This window comes from Pyrus communis, chromosome 17, assembly GCF_963583255.1.
Source record: "Pyrus communis chromosome 17, drPyrComm1.1, whole genome shotgun sequence".
Lineage (NCBI taxonomy): Eukaryota > Viridiplantae > Streptophyta > Magnoliopsida > Rosales > Rosaceae > Pyrus > Pyrus communis.
Window position 1 is genome coordinate 13038759 of NC_084819.1, and position 16915 is coordinate 13055673.

The 16915-nt window shown below is 39.0% G+C and overlaps 2 protein-coding genes across 2 annotated transcripts; both read right to left on the bottom strand.

Moving 5' to 3' along the window:
- Window positions 1-2191: 2191 nt before the first annotated feature.
- LOC137721847 (uncharacterized) lies at window positions 2192-4999 on the bottom strand. The gene is made up of 5 exons (XM_068460873.1): window positions 4390-4999; window positions 3976-4033; window positions 3761-3878; window positions 3525-3642; window positions 2192-2484 (listed from the first exon to the last, which is right to left on the bottom strand). The coding sequence occupies exons 1-5, from the start codon at window positions 4960-4962 to the stop codon at window positions 2431-2433; spliced, it is 921 nt and encodes a 306-aa protein (XP_068316974.1). The 5' UTR covers window positions 4963-4999; the 3' UTR covers window positions 2192-2430.
- A 5794-nt stretch (window positions 5000-10793) lies between these two features.
- On the bottom strand, window positions 10794-15192 carry LOC137723793 (uncharacterized). Its single transcript, XM_068462981.1, has 8 exons — window positions 15054-15192; window positions 13033-14606; window positions 12855-12945; window positions 12391-12548; window positions 12220-12271; window positions 12047-12126; window positions 11850-11943; window positions 10794-11742 (listed from the first exon to the last, which is right to left on the bottom strand). The coding sequence occupies exons 1-8, from the start codon at window positions 15190-15192 to the stop codon at window positions 11015-11017; spliced, it is 2916 nt and encodes a 971-aa protein (XP_068319082.1). The 3' UTR covers window positions 10794-11014.
- Window positions 15193-16915: the final 1723 nt, after the last annotated feature.

Genomic DNA, 16915 nt, shown 5'->3' on the forward strand with positions numbered 1-16915 from the left:
TGACACGTAATTAGATATAACTGGTGACATTAAAAAAAATCTCCTATGCAGATTACATAACAATTTTGCATCTAGCATCGCATTGAATAATTAAACTACGCAGATTATATAACCATTTTGCATCTAGGATATCATTCAATAGAAAAGATATAAAGAATCGTACGTGTAACACTTGGTTCATTCGGATTGAAACAATACTTAGCCACTCAAAGATGAGTGGAACTCCTACTCAAAATTCTTAGTATTTTAATCACAGAACTTTGTGCTTATGATCAGAACTGTTCGTATTATGAATCATACTTTAAAGATCATCTTTGCAAAACAATAAAATAAAATAAAAATAAATAAGGTCGTTTAGTCAATTTATTGTAGCAAATACATAGACGATTCGTAATTCTTTTACCAATACTGTTCATTTGTTTTTAAACAGTTTGATGATTAAACGACTTTAGTTTTAATTGATTTTTTGTAGAGGCAATTTTTATAGATGATTTATAATATAAACGATTCTGATTATAAACACGAAGTTCTATAAATTGACAACGAACAATTTTGAGAAATTTTGAGTAGAAGTTCTTACTCATCTTTGAGTAACCAAGTATTGTTCTTCGGATTGTAGATTTAATACCATTGGATTTTGATTTTCACAATAAGCTTACATAGATTAGAAGAATCACACAAAGATTCAGTTAATTTAAAATGACTATATACATTGTAACAGAAGATATTGCCAAACAATTTAGCTAATGATTATACTTAATAGTCTTTTCATTCAAATTCTTAATATTTACGTTAAATTTAGTTGCTTTCCAGGTTCATTATAAAGGAATTCTAATTTTCCAACGTGAAATTTACGCTCTCAAACACATTCCCCGTAGACTTGAAGAATATATGAAAACGTTGTCACAAGATCATCAAAGAGATATAAGGAGAAAAAGAAGGAAAGAGAAAGGGATGATGCCTTGAGTCTGAGATAGTCAATCTATTGTAACAAATATACAGACGATTCGTAATTCTTTTACCAATACCGTTCATTTGTTTTTAAACAGTTTGATGACTAAACAACTTTAGTTTTAATTGATTTTTTTGCAGAGGAGATTTTTATTGGTATAATATGAACGGTTCTAATTATAAACACGAAATTCTATAAATTGACAACGAACAATTTTGAGAAATTTTGAGTATGAGCTCCTACTCATCTTTGAGTAACCAAATATTGTTCTTCGGATTGTAGATTTAATACCATTGGATTTTGATTTTCACAATAAGCTTACATAGGTTAGAAGAATCACACAAATATAAGATTCAGTTGATTTAAAATGACTATATACATTGTAACAGATGATATTTCCAAACAATTTGGCTAATGATTATACTTAATAGTCTTTTCATTCAAATTCTTAACATTTACGTTAAATTTAGTCACTTTACATGTTCATTATAAAGGAATTCTAATTTCCGGACGTGAAATTTACGCTCTCAAAAACATTCCCCGTAGATTTGAAGAATATATGAAACCGTTGTCACAAGATCATCAAAGAGATTTAGGGGAGAAAAAGAAGAAAAAGAAGGAAAGAGAAAGGGTGATGCCTTGAGTCTGAGAGACGGGAGTTTGGTAATGAATGATGAGGGGAGAAGAGGACACCACACCAATGTTTCATCCTGTCTTTTGAGGACACTTTTTCTTTTTGGTCCACACTCCACAGTCATTGGCACTGCTCACTTCAGTCCAAGCTGCTGCAACATTTACATGCCAATCCATTACATTATTCTCTACTTTTTTATTTATTTATCAGAGTATTACTGTATGCTGTTAGTATTGTATAGAAAAAGTAGCAGAAAACGGTCATCTAAAGATCGCAAAACATCATTTAATTTAGAGGTTGTTTAGTCATCTATATGTATTAAATTAAACAACGATTTTAATAACAAGTAACATCCTCATGATAGCTGTCCATGAGTTTTGTGCATAAGAATACTAAACAATCTTCAAATTGAATAATTTTTAGCAAACATGATCTTTAGATAATGATAAAGAAAATAAACGATTTCAATTACTATGTTCGAACGATAAAGATTCATTAATCTAATATAGTGATGTAAAACAACTCCAAGGACGTGTCTCATCGGTTACATCTACTGTTGGATATAGGGAAATTGTGGAAAATGGCCTTGTAGTTGGATTGCACTTTTATTTTCTCTCAAATGTCCATTTGATTTGCGTATATATAAATTAGGCCAGTTGATGAGGTTAATGTATCCGCTCACCTCTCTTACGCATATGTTCGAATTCACACCTCTACAAATTAGATTAGGGCATCCGTTTGGCAAAAACAAATACAACAAGACGGGCATTCTCAGTACCTAATTCTCAGAATTATACAGCACAAACATATCAAAGCAAATCAGGAAATAGTGTTGAGATCGTGGTTAATGGTTGAACTGACTTGCGCCCGGTCGGTAATCTCCGATTCCTAGCAGATCCTGCAAATATAAGGGTACATTATTCGAATGTTCAACGGAAATTTCACCAGACTCTTCCAGCACACGGCTGAGCGCCCCATATACAAATTAAGAACATTGCAACATAACTTCAAAACGAAAATTACTAATGGATTTAAAGAAAACCATCAGGTTTAAATCGATTAGGCATGAGAACCCTAGGAGTCGAAGATACAATGACCAAGATCCAACGGTTAAAAACCCTGAAATATAGAATACTCTGGAGCACCATAGAATTTTCGGAGAAGCCTACTCTATAATTTAATCAAATTATGAAGCTTTCTCTCTTTGATATATGGATTAGAAAACAAAGCCTGGAAGGACGTAAACAGATAGCACATGCATGGTCCTGATGCTTTAAACTAGATTATCTAACGATGCTATGTGCCTTGGACTCTACTCCAAACCCGACAACAAATCTGTGTGTTTGGTCATCTTCCCAATGGAAGCTCTAGTTTTACAGTACCCTCGCCATGGGACTTTCTTAGGTGCTCCGGAGTACCCGATACTCTCATCATTTATCAAAATAAACAAAAAATCATATCATCACTCACCATATGAGAAGCAAGCTCCAGCAGAATATGAGAACCAGTTCTATGAAAGCACACATTAAGTCCCAAACTTTAACAGGTTATCAAACAGATTCATAGCAGATACTTGGAAATCTTATGGGGTTCAGAAAAAAACTATAGTTATGCGCTATAAACCACGGAATTTGGACGCAAACACAATGATTTCAACAGGGTTAGACAGTATTTAGGTACACTTTTAGTCATTGGGTTTAGCAGATTTTTCCCGATCTTGTCTTTCACAACCAGTTCAACAAGAAAAAGGCAAACATATGAGTCTAATCATCTAATCTAAGTGAGCTGAGGTGATGTTAGAAGCTAACTTCCTAGCCGTGTACCAGATGAGATTAGCATCAAGTTACACTAAGCTTGGGTTAAAACAGGCAAACAATTTGTAGAACTGATATTTAAATGAAGCTGCGAAAGGAATATAGAAAAAGAGAGGAAAATTACCTGGGATGCTTTGCTTTTAGCCCTGGTCTCCGCTGTGCTCGGAATATCATGATTCGGTTTATTGAATCTCTTCTCACGCCGGTCGCATGCACCCCATCCATCTGAGAACCTACCACCCCTACTGACAAGGGAAGGAGGCAAAATAGCCAAAAAAGCAATCATATTCATAATGAACTGTGACATGATATAGGAATCACATTACTATCTTAAAAGCTCCCAAGATCCAAAATTCATACTGCATGTGTGCCCGAACCACAAATTCAGCGCGCAGAACATTTCGATTCTCATCGAACTCAATGGTCTTGTCCTTGATCTCAAAAGAGAGATTGAAGTAAAATGATATCTTCCTCCAACCTAACACAACACAAACACATACATGAAACACATCTCATTCCACACCTAGAATTTCCCCTTGAATTGAACTAATTAAGATCTCTGTAAACCTATTTACCTGACTTTTTAATGAAAGGATGCCCAGAAATCATAGTGTAATCTGTTTTCTCCAGAATCTATCAATTGAAACAACACAAACACAACAACTAATTAGGCCCGCAGTGCCGAAAGTCGAAACTATCAAGGGAATTCAGATTTCCCCAATTTCATATCTTAATCTTATATCATAAAGTAGCAAAATTAAAGAAATTACGATACAGTAAAGCCCAAATGCATTGAAAAGCTCAATCACACTGTTATCTGTTCAATCTATCTATCAAAAACACACAAACGAAGCATAATTTTGGGCAAAACTGTCTACTGAATCCAAATTTGACGGCTTATTCGTTTGATTAATCAGGAAAAGTTAAGAAATTAGATATGCAGTAAAACCCAATTGAACTGAAAACTTCAATCATCTAAGCAAAATTACCGCCATAGCTGCATTCTGATACTCCTTGAACAAAGAGACGGAAGGGAACCTCCCGGACATGCTATGAACAGCTACAGGGCTATTATCCCTCTCCTCTCTCTGCGCATGGCTCACAGGGCTCGCAAAATTCCCGATCCCCGGCGACAAGTGCGTTTCCAGCGACGAATAAAACGGCGTCGTAGGAGTGGTAGGCGTCGTGCGCTGCACATTTCGAACTACGACAAGAGGACTAGTGTCGTTCATTTCGGAAGAAGAGGACCGCGCGATCTTGCTCGGGGGATGAAACGGCCAGGGTTCCTCGATGACCACGCCTTCTGATGCGGATGACTTGGAGTCGGAGTCGGCCGGGGAGTCGAGCCTTGCAGCGCTCTTGAAGAGCTTCGGCGGAGGAGAAGGTTTTGAGACTGGGGAGGAGCGAGGGTAGTTTGGGTATTTGATAGCGTGGGGCTTGCGGGGTTGGGGTTTGGATTTGGAGTAGGAGTGGGAGGCGGCGGCGGAGTCGATGACGGCCCACAGAGCGGCGTCGTTTAGGTCATTGTCGTCCACGACGGGGTAGAGGCTCGGGGAGGCCATGGGCGGTGGATTTTGCAGAGTTGCGTGAGCTGGACGACTGAGATACGGCGCTCCGCGTCCGAATAACAAAAAAAAATTACGCGCGCGGGAATTCAAATTGGGAAACGATGGGCCAGAGTTACCACCGTAAGATTAGGCCTAGGATCCAAGTTGGTTGGGCTTAGGGTTTAGGTGATGCAGCACACAAGGGTGGAGTTTGAAGGTGATGCCTTGATGGTTATCAAGGCGTTACAATATGAAGGTCTGGAGAATTCATCTCCATTTGGGCATATTATATCATTGATACTTGCAGGACAATGAACAAGGTGGCACACAGGTTGGCTAAGTTTAATGTTAGGTACTCAGGTTGTTTGGTTTGAAGAGCCCCAATGTCACTAGTACAAAAACACACTTGCACGACGAAAACTAGTGCAACGGAGCAAATTACGTTGCGCAAGGAAATTGTTTAGCACAACAAAGGTGTACCTTTGTCGCACAATGTTGGGAAAAAAGTGGTAAAAGTCTTGGTTTGGCGCCAGAAAATTGCAACACAGACCAACAACTTCACGCAAATGGCCTTTGCGCAACATTTTCGTTCACCATTGCGCAAAGACTATTTATGCGACGCGAGTGGTCCGTCGCGCAATTTTCTTATCTGGTAAGCGATTTGATTTTGTATGTATAACACTTAAGAAATTGAATGGTATATATATTTATTAAGTAGCTTTAAATTTATTATTGTAGTTCGAATCGGTTTTTTGTTAGAAAAATATATTATTGTGCCAAAAAATTGTGGTAAAATCTTGGTTTGGCACTAGAAAATTGCATGACGTACCAACCAATGCATTACGCAAAGGGTGTTTGCGCAACAAACCAAATGTGTCGCACAAAGGGTTTTTGCGCGATGTACTAACCAATGCGTCACGCAAAGGGTGTTTGAGAGATGGAACAACTGCATTGCACAAAGGATTTTTGAGCGACATACCAACCAATGCGTCACATAAAAGGCATTTGTGTGATGGAACAATCGCGTTGCACAAAGGGTTTTTGCGCGACAGATAAATGTGTCACGCAAACACCCTTTGCGCGACGTTATAAATCTCCGTTTCGCAAATTGCCTTTGCGCGATGTGGTTGGTCCGTCGCTTAATTTTCTGGAAAAATCGCCAAACAGTATGTGCGACGCTGTCAAAATATTAGATTCAACAAACACTTAAGAGTTCTATTTTATACTTAAGTATAACATAAGATTTTATGGTCCACTTGTGTAAATATTTTAAATTGACGATCGAATTCATTCATTGTATTCATATAGGGTCAAGAAGTGTAGCTATAAAAAATCATCAAAATTGGAGTTAAAATAATCGTTAAATCTTGATTTTTCCTTTGTAACTGTCGAAAAGTTTTGTCTAATTAGCTAATCTTTGAATGTTTGATTTTTACGATTTTTGGCGTATGTGATCTCAAAGTATATACAAACAAGTTTGACGGTTGGATCATTGAAACTAGTTTTGTAGAATGTGTATCCCATCAAAACAATAGATTCACTAACACTTAGAGTTTATTTATACTTTCATTAAATATAACATAAGATTTTGTGGTATCCACTATTGTAAATATTTTAAATTGAAGATCAAATTCATTCATTGCATTCATATAGGGTCAAGGAGTGTATTTGTAAAAAATCGTCAAAATCGGAGTTAAAACAACAGTTAAATCGTGATTTTTCGTTTATAACTGTCGAAAAGTTTTGTCCTGTTACTTGATCTCTGAATGTTTATTTTTTGCGATTTTTGGCGTATGTGATCTTAAAGTATATAAGGTCAAAGAGTGTAACTGTAAAAAATCATCGAAATCGGAGTTAAAGTAACAGTTAAATTGTAGTTCGGATGACGATTAATGTAGACAAGTTAAATTGAATGATATATACATTTATTACGTAGCTTTAAATTTGATTTATTTTGTATATATAATAATTTTTTTTAAAATATATCTTGCGGGACGCTACAATGGAATCGTTGTGCAAACAATTTATTATAAAAAAAAAAATTTCTTTTAAATACATCTTACGCAACGCTACAATGAAGTCGTTGTGCAAACACTCATAGCACGACATCGTAATGTATACATGCGTCGTGCAATTTATTAAAATTGTGGTGGTTTAATTGTAAAAAATGGGCAGACTTAAAGTAACCTTACTTCTCCTTGCGCCTCCCTCACTCTCAGTCAGTCACTACTACTCACCAAAGGGCCTAATTGAATCCTGAAGCCGGCACACAACGTACATGTGTCCAACAATTGATCAAGATTTCGTATGACTCACGACATCGTGGAGCGGCTACCTCACAACAACATAGCAGCATTGCTACCAGTTGTGGTTTTGTTATTCGGTGGCATTGTCCTATGCAATGGGGGTAGAAACTCTCGAGAGGACGAAGGAACTGGTGAGGGATGAGTTGTCGGTTAGTATATAAACCAAAGTATATTATCTTAATATTATTAATTTTCTTACTATTATTTTACTATTTTCATATTTGTAGGTCATTATAATCTCGAGGACATATCCCCGAGGCCACCACCTACTTAAAGGAGAACTTAGCAACCCGGTACAAACATTGGAAGTGCGAACTCCACGCACATTTTAAGAAATGTGATGATCTAGAGATTGCTCGCTAGAGGGTTGCCCAATCGAGTTATTGGAGTGGCCGGAGGATTGGAAGTGGCTCTGCAAACATTTTATGGACAAAATTTGTGGTATGTACATAATATTTTAATAATAATTTATTTCTGTTTTAGTTATTTTTATAAGCTTTTTTAATAATTTATTTCAAATAGTTGCACTAACATGTATATTGTGTGTTTAACAGAAGAAATCTGTTGTTGGCAAGAAAGCTCAGGAGTTAAAGATGCCCTTCTCGTATAGGGTTAAGGCGTGACGTCAGGTAAAAGTATATTAATTTTTAAATCTTATACAATTTATATTTTATTATTGATTAATAAAATTTTCTTAATGTTTTTTCTTCTTTAGGAGGGTTCTAAGTTCCCAGAGCTTAACATGTTCAAGGACGTTTATGTTCAACCCGGCGATAAGACCATTGAGCAGCTCCATGTAAGTTTATGTAATTGTTATTATTCTTATATTTATGAATAGTTCAAATATTAATTACATTTTTTTTTATGGTGGAGAAGAGCACTTCTGTTCTCCAAGAAGTAGCATCGCAGCTTCCCTCGAAGACCCCGATCGAGGACGTCACTGTACCCGAGGATGTAGGTCTTCAGATCCTAACTGAGGCCTTGGATCAGAAGCTCGGTCGTCATCATGGCAAGGTTGTTCGGGGTATGGGGAAGGCGCGGGTTCATGAGACAGGTGCCTCTTTTTCTAGACCGACCATAGGATAGGGTATCGCCCTGACAAAGGAAGTGGAAACCCTAAAAAAATAAGATTACGGCCCAGAAGCAGCCCATGATGCTCGGGAAGCCTAGATTGCAGCTTAGTTTTCGGCCTAAGACGAGAAGATAAACATGATCTTACAGGCCTTACAAATGTCCGTCCTCCAAATCCCGATGCCAGCACCTAATTTTGTTCCACCTTTGACCTCCCAGCCACTTCGCCTAGCCGATACCCAGTAGCCTAATGTATCAAACCCAGACAACTACTTGTTGTAGTTTTTTCTTTTATGTTCGAACAACTTGTATGTACATTTTCATATATTTTATGATTAAATACTTTTTCTTGGCTTATTAATTATTGTTTATAATTTAATTAAAATATTTATAAAAAAATTAAATAAATAATATTTTGTCAAAAAAAGAAAAAGAAAAAGAAAAGGGTTTGCGCAACGACGACAATACTTGCATTGCGCAAAAGGTCTTTGCGTGACGAAAATACCTTCATCGTGCACCTATCTTTGCTATACAATGAGAACAAGATGCGTCGCACGAAAATTTTTGCGTGACGCAGGTATTGTAGTCGCGCAAAGACCTTTGCACGACGCAAGTTATGCCTTCGTCGTGCAAACCCTGCTTTCGCAACCTTTGCGTTTGACGAAGTTTTCGTTGGGCTAATTTTCAGGTGACGTTTTTTTAACTTCGCGTGACAAACTATGCTTCGTTGCGTAAACTGTTATTTATACTAGTGTGTACTTTTAGATCTACTCATTGAGGATAGCTCTCATTTGTAATTTAATGGTGCGAGGCGCTTTTTTTTCCTTCGACCGGATTGAAATTTCTTGCAAGGTTTTTATCGAGACCCACTATATGCACCTTATCCTCAGTGTTTATGTATCCAACTTTTCCATTGATGAATATCGTACCTTTACTTAAAAAAAATGAAAAATTTCATTGTTATTTGTACAAATTTTTCTACATAAATTAGGGTTTCAATTTTTAGGACCTTGATTAAAATTTCGTTTGAGACCCACTGTATTAGTACTCACATTTAAGGTACCAAACTATGAATTAGAAAAACGGAAAATGCTAGGATGACTAACTGTATTAGTAATCGAATTCGAATTCACATACATTAATGTTGAAATTGGGTGTCAAAAGCAGCATGCCTTAACAAAGTAAAGTTTTGAATTATCATACAATTTCCTTTCCTAAATCACGCTATGCACAGGCTAATTTCGCTTCATTTTTTTTCAAAAAATAAAATATGGTATCTCCATTTTGTTATTTATACACAAACTACGCGTGTCACCGACTCCCGTGCATCTGTAACGAACAGCTTGAAATTGGACTCTATAGAGTCCAGTGTTTTGAAATCCTCACCCTTTGAAACGCCGCGTTCTGATTTGCGCGAAATGCCGATACGGGGTGCAAGCTTCTCCATCGCCGCCATTCCCAAATTCCTCAATCAGATCCGAATCGTCCTTGACATTCACAGCTTCCTTGTCCGAATCCACCAGCACCTTTAATTCGTCGAAATCCCTGACCTCCTTCTTCTGCGACGTTGGCACCGCCTCCGCAACCTTCTTCGTGAGGCTGAGCTGGTCGGAAACCTGAGAGAGCAGAGCTGAATCCAAGAACTCTTCGAGCTTCGCTACTGTTCTCGACTTGAACTGCGTAGGGGTGGGAGCTCTGCGGTAGCTCTGATTCTGAACATCTCCCCCATAAACGAATCTGAAGTTAGAGATTGAAATTGGTGAAATTAGTGAAGAATTTCAAAATTGTATGTGTGAGAGATATGTACAAGGAGTACGGGGATGAGATGGAGGAGATTGGCAGCGGGGAGATGGAGGAGGAGGGCAGTCGAACGAGGTGTTCCTGAATGTCTTGGAAAGTGGCGAGAGGGCCCGGGGATGAAGCTTTGGCTCTCTTGCTTTCTGCCATATTTGCGCGCGCAATGTTTGAGTTCAGAGCAAGTCCAAGCACATGAATTTCTGGCCCCTTTTTCAGTTTAACATAACGTGGTTAGGGTTCACAAATCAAACTTGTTTAACTAGAATTTGAAATCATTGTAATAGTTGCCCTAATCTTCACTTTTTTTGTAAAGAGGAATCCACATTCCTTGTGCAAACGTCATAATCAAAATCGTCAAGTTGCACTCTTTTCTCACGTTGTGGTATGGTGGAATCCACATTTCCTCTACAAACGTTATAAACAAAACTATTCAGTTGCACGCATCTTCACTTTTTTGTAAGAAGGAAAGTCAACGTTCCTCGTTTAAACATCATAATCAAAATCAATTATTCACTTTATAATCATCTATAGTCACCAAACATGTAGAAAAAGAAAAATAATAGCCTTACAAAAATTACAAAGCACCCATTATGTATAAAGGGATGATGGGTTCTCTTACAAAAAAATTCTGACGAAGAGCAACAAGATTTGACATTTACAACAAAAATACCAATGTGCAGTTTGGTCACCATGGCTCTTTTGATTCTTTGTATTTGTAGTGTACAATGCATGTATGTATATATCCATGATAAGTGAGAAGCTTCTTCGTAAACAAAATTTGATATGAGCGTTTCTAGGGAAGGGGGAATCAAACTCGAGACCTTGCGTACTAAATTTGTTTCGATTTAAAGGAGAGAAATTATGATCCTATATCTTCACCAGCACATAACCAATTAAGTAGGGCCTCCAAAAATATTGTTCTGCACTTTTCGCGGCAGCCCAAAATTTTGGTATGCTCTGATTTCTCCGTCCAAAGTGGCTGTCACAATTACCAAACCCCAAGCTGTTGCTTGCGTTGTTTGGCTAGCATTATTGTTGCCTATATTGTCGAGCCAGGACCAAGAGGAAGACCAAGATGATGTGGAGGCACTACCGGCAGACATAGAACTTGAATCACCATACCTAATAGAGGAAGGGTCCGAATTGAACGACTCTCCAATCCCCGATTCTGTTCGGGATATTTGAGCTGGATCTTGATCTTCCTGCGGCGGAGTTGAAGGTATTTGATCCGATGCGTCTCCCTTGTTGTTGTTGTCTTTGTTGTTTTTCTTCGGAAGAGGTGGTAGCATTCTCTTGCTTACACCTGCATCTTCTTGAGTAGGGGATGCATTGCCGGATTGTGGTTGTTGCGTTGAGCGTTTTGATTGTCTCTTGGAATGTTGCACAAGGACAGGTGGAGGGTCACCCTTTATGGTGCCTGGCCATGGGATTGCTACTGAAACATCTTTGCACTGAAAATGTTCGTGGGAATTGGTGCTAATGATGCTTTTTTTTCCCGTGGCTGAAATTCGGGGCTCATCCCGCCTCCAAATGTATACGTGAGAGTCTTCACTAGCACATACGACATACTTCCCGTTTGGAGTGAATGAAGCTCCAATTTGGCTGCTCATATTTCGAAAACCTGTTTGTTATCAAAATTATATTTCCAATTTTATTTGCTGAGCAGAAGTTTTATAGAGAATTAATTGAGAAAGTGAAAAGGTTCTGAGGATTTGATGAGATGCATACCTCTAAACTTGTGAGTCACGTTTGTGCCATCCAAAATCCGAATCCGAGAATCAGCAGACGTGACAAGCATTTCAGTTGGGTTTATCGGTGAAAACTGTTTCCATTGAAAATAAGAGAGGACGTAAGAAGCACTTCAGATGGATTTTATGTGCGCAAGCAAACTGTACAACTAGAGAGTCGAGAGATTTCTACATTACCTGGAAACCTGTAATCTTTTTGGCTTGATTCTTCTTCTTGTTTTGAATATCAATCTGACTATGCTGACTTAATTTACAATCTGGATTTCAAAACAAGACGAGCTTTATCAATTATCATAGACTGTCTGAATTCGCATTGCCTACGAAAAAGAAACTAGAAGAGCAACTCATACCTTCTGCGTTGTACATGCGACAATTTCCTTTGTGTGAACCAATGATGCAAGCCTAGAGTTTTGAAACAGATTTGAAGCAAGATTAATCCAAATAGTGACGAAATTTTACACGAAACATGCAAAAAGAAGAACATCTAAAAAGAAAAGAAATAGTACACAATAGAGTTGTACCTGGCCATCTGGGGTATAGGAAGCAGCAGTGACCATTTCATAAAGATCAGTCCAGTCCACGACTTGCCTAACAGCTACGTTCCACAATCGAATCTTTGCATCGAGTGAGCCGCTGATAAAGTAATTGTCATCCAAAGGATTGAATTGTATGCAAGTCACTGCAAGACCAGTAACCCGAGTCAAAACTCAAGAAACTATACAAGGAACAACATGATACAATGCTTCTATGTGTGTGTATTGGTAGTGATTTTCACACTCCCGTTTTTCTCCATCTTCATTCCCCTTTCTTTTACATCCCTTGATCCTCCTTTACCTTTATTCAATAGAGGCTATAAAAACATGGAGAAGAACGAGGAACAAAATGGGAGAGCGGAAATCACTACCTGTGTGTATTTTGCATGCTTTCAGACAACAAATACAAACAAAAGGTAAGCATTGTTTTACATAATATATGCATATCTTACCGTAATCATTGTGGGCAAACAACTTTAAACAAGTCTTGGTCTCCAAGTCCCATAACCTAACAGTTTTGTCCATTGAAGATGAAAGCAATAGCTGCAAATTGATTAAGTTATATCAGCCTAAATTAGCCCAACCTTAAATTAATCAATTGAAGAAAAGAACATTTAGAAAGGAGCTGACCTGATCTCTGGACCAGGACAGGTCCAGAACAGCATCCAAATGACCTTCAAAAGAGCAAAATGGTTTCTCCGAAAATGAAAACACTGTTTCGGGCACATGCACATATTCTGGGATTGGATTGCTCTTTCTAGTAGACCCACCCTTTCCCTTCTTCTTCTTCTCCTTCTCGGATGGCCCAACCGCAGCTTGATCAGACATTGATGGCGAACGATCAGGGGTGGAGGACCCGAGAGAGTGATGAAGCGGGGTCGAATTCCCATCCAATGACATAATCTCACACTCTTGCACTTCCCACACATGAATAACCCGATCCTCTCCTGCACTCGCAAGAAACCTTGCATCTAAGCTAAACTTAATAGCCCAAATTGACCCCTCGTGAGCTTGAATCTCTTGACACAAATGTAATGCCGATAACTCCTTGTAATGCTTCCCTGTCTGCCTAACTTTGACCCATTCCGATGAAGCCGACGAAGAAGAACTCGAGTTCTTGGCGGATTTCTGCTCCGGCGGTGGTGTCAGCGGCGGCGTCGTGTTTTCCCTCTCTTTCTCCCCAATCAACACACTCACAGCGGTCCCCACGCCTCGTATGCTGTTCTTCAACAGAGCAACCCCTCTTCTCTTGCTCATCCTCAGGCTCTTCGAAACAAACGAATTCGCCCCTGCACCGAGCTTCCTTTCGTCGCCGCTCCCTTCGCTGGAAACGCTCTGTCTTCGCATAACCTCTTTCACCACTGGCGAGTACCCGACACATTTCTCGAACTCGTCCATCGTCAATTGCTTCCCCGTTTGGAGATCGCTGAGTCGATTCCAGCACCCGTCCTGATCGTACTCGTTCACGATGAACTCAGTCCCCGTGTCCAGATTCTTAATCAAGAAGAAGGCTCCGAACCGGTTGTTCGAGAAGACCGACGACAATCCACCGCCCGTCCGAACCGATCGGCTCTTGGGAGTAGCGTCTCCGACTTCGTTCGGGGACGCTCTAACCGATTCGGTGTACGGACATATTCTCGAGCGAGTTGCGGCTATGGCGGAGCAAGTCCTCGTAAGCCGTTGCTTCGAGATTGTTCCGATTATCTCTTCCTTCCTTTGTTTATCTACCGAGAAAGCTTCAATGTCGCCCTCCGACCTCGAACGGACGAGCACCACCGGCAATGGATCATGATCAGGCTCCGGCTCCGACTCTGGCTCTGTCTCCGATACCGGCTGATCCGACGATACTTGTGCTTTTTCTTTGGCCCGAGTGATTGACCGGGGGATTGGAACGACGCCGTTTGTGAGTTTGTTGGAAACGAGGCGTTTAATGCTGGTTAGTTGTTTGAAGCTGACGAGGTCTTTTCCAGGTCCTTGGGCTAACCCCATGCCCTGCAATAATCGTTTCCGCCGCTCAGTGATAGACCCGGGCGCCTCCATCCAGATGTTGTAATCCGGCGTCATTGGAGCCGCGGAAGTAGACGGTGGCTCCATCGGAGCGGCTGCGGTGGAGGCGCGAAAATCGACATCGTTTCGAACAGAGGAGACACATGAGGCGAATGAAATGCGACTGTCGTCGAAATCCTCATCTTCGGAGGAGGATGCTGATGAAATTGAGGTTCCACCATAAAACCAATTGGCAATATGGGGAGTAGCCCAAGACCATATAAGCACATAGCAAACCTTGTCCCTCACCAATGTGGGACAACTCTCAACACGCCCCCGCACGTGTGGCGGATTTTCAAGCCTACACGTGGACAACAACTGGGTGACGTGGAGCGCGTGTGGCCGTTTGGCTTCACACGAGGACAACCCGCTCTGATACCATGATGAAATTGAGGTTCCACCATAAAACCAATTGGCAATATGGGGAGTAGCCCAAGACCATATAAGCACATAGCAAACCTTGTCCCTCACCAATGTGGGACAACTCTCTTTGCTATGTGCTTATATGGTCTTGGGCTACTCCCCATATTGCCAATTGGCAATATGGGGAGTAGCCCAAGACCATATAAGCACATAGCAAACCTTGTCCCTCACCAATGTGGGACAACTCTCAACAGATGCCTCGAGGTCGAGAGGAACGACGGAGGAGGCGCGTTCCTTTGACTCGAAAAAGCGGTCGTCGTCATCGTCGTCCCGGAGGCCGTCCCAGTTCATCGTCAACGTCTTTTTCCGCTCCATCTTCATGGTGCATTAGGCAAATACTGCGCAATCGAATAGGAAAAATGGTAATTTTGTTGCGGTTGATGATGAAATTACAAAGAGAAATTGGGAATTTTTTGGGAATTTTCTGCGCGAGAAAGATTGAGAAAGTGGAAGAGAGAAAAAAGAGGGAGTTTGGTGGTTGATTACCGTTATTGAGGAAAATAGAAACAGTCAAGGGAGGGAAGAAAGAAGACGCTTTAATTAATTAATTAATTAATTGATTAATTAAATTAATTAGTGGATTCCTTTATCTCTTCTCTACTAATTAACAAAACATTCATTAACCCCCTTTACTAATTAACAAAATACTCATTATCAATCAAAATCCTATAAAATTAATTAACAAAACACTCGTTATCAACCAAAATCCTATGAAATTACCAGTTTAACCCTCTAATTAAAACAGAATATTAATAAGAAATATGGGGTAGAAATGTAATTTTACACAATCAAAATTTTTTTTTTTTCAAAACCTCATTTACATGTAATCATAATATATCTCGAATTAAAAAATAATAAAAAATAAAAACTTCCCACTACCATATTCTCTATCACTCTCTTCCTCTTTCAAAAACAAAAATAAAAAATTTTCTTTCACAGTTTGTGTGTCCATATGTTAATTTCTTTTATGATAATTAGGATTTATTATTACAATTTTTCCATGTATGTCGTGCGGGCTCTCTACGGCATCGGGCCTGCCACTCACTTCTTGCCACGTCACTGCTTTGTAAAAATTCGTTGGTGGACTGGACTGCTGTTTAAGGAAGTTTGGAACTCTGAGATGTAAAGCCCAATGTCTCCCATGTTTGATGTGATCCATTATTAGGACTAACAAGAGACGGTCTATCCATCAAACGAAAGGTGAAAGCTGGATTGTGAAAATTACCATCCAAAATCATGAATATTGGTGCACTCAACTTTTTCTAGAGTGTTGTCATTTAGTACTATCGTTAAAAGATATTCTTTTTCACTTGTCTGTGGTTGATTACCATTATTGAGGAAAATAGAAACAGTCAAGGGAGGGAAGAAAGAAGACGCTTTAATTAATTAATTAATTGATTAATTAAATTAATTAGTGGATTCCTTATCTCTTCTCTACTAATTAACAAAACATTCATTAACCCTCTTTACTAACTAACAAAACACTCATTATCAACCAAAATTCTATGAAATTAATTAACAAAACACTCATTATCAACCAAAATCCTATGAAATTACCAGTTTCATTCTTGCCAAAGGCGAATTTGAACTACATTATTGTTAGCTCATTGTGAGCTTTAGTGATTCCTCCATCCCTTAATGTAGATAATATTGTTTGTTAAAAAAAAAAAAAATTTCTAAAGCGCCAATAACAACTTCCTAAACTTATAAAAAGGAAATTCATGTGTTGTGCGTGCTTTCATCGAATTAAAGTTCCCGTGTTTAGTGAGATTTAAAATGATATTTCCAAATTGAAAACAAAACAATAAAAATCTCGTGGATCAAGTAAGAATGTTCTTACTTTGATCTTACAATACAAAACCCTTTGTCTGCTTGGATTAATTCATCTGTAAAATAAGCAAACAGATGGCCTTTCATGAAGAAACAATAGGGAAAAGGATCCGGCGAATAAGCAAACAGATGGCCTTTCATGAAGAAACAGTAGGGAAAAAGATCCTCGTCGGATCCTTTTCTTGGGGATTCAGGTACCGTTTGGTACGTGGGA

Bases quoted from the DNA above. Each gene is read 5' to 3' on its own strand.
- LOC137723793 (XM_068462981.1), bottom strand. From the start codon at position 15,192: ATGAAGATGGAGCGGAAAAAGACGTTGACGATGAACTGGGACGGCCTC. The intron at 14,607-15,053 runs GTCCCACATTGG...CAATTTCATCAG, and splicing joins CGAGGCATCTGTTGAGAGTT to CATCCTCCTCCGAAGATGAG. The intron at 11,944-12,046 runs GTAATGTAGAAA...CAATGGAAACAG, and splicing joins AAAAGATTACAGGTTTCCAG to TTTTCACCGATAAACCCAAC.
- LOC137721847 (XM_068460873.1), bottom strand. From the start codon at position 4,962: ATGGCCTCCCCGAGCCTCTACCCCGTCGTGGACGACAATGACCTAAAC. The intron at 3,643-3,760 runs GTATGAATTTTG...CCTTGTCAGTAG, and splicing joins GTGGTTCGGGCACACATGCA to GGGTGGTAGGTTCTCAGATG. The intron at 2,485-3,524 runs GTAATTTTCCTC...TTATATTTGCAG, and splicing joins CTAAAAGCAAAGCATCCCAG to GATCTGCTAGGAATCGGAGA.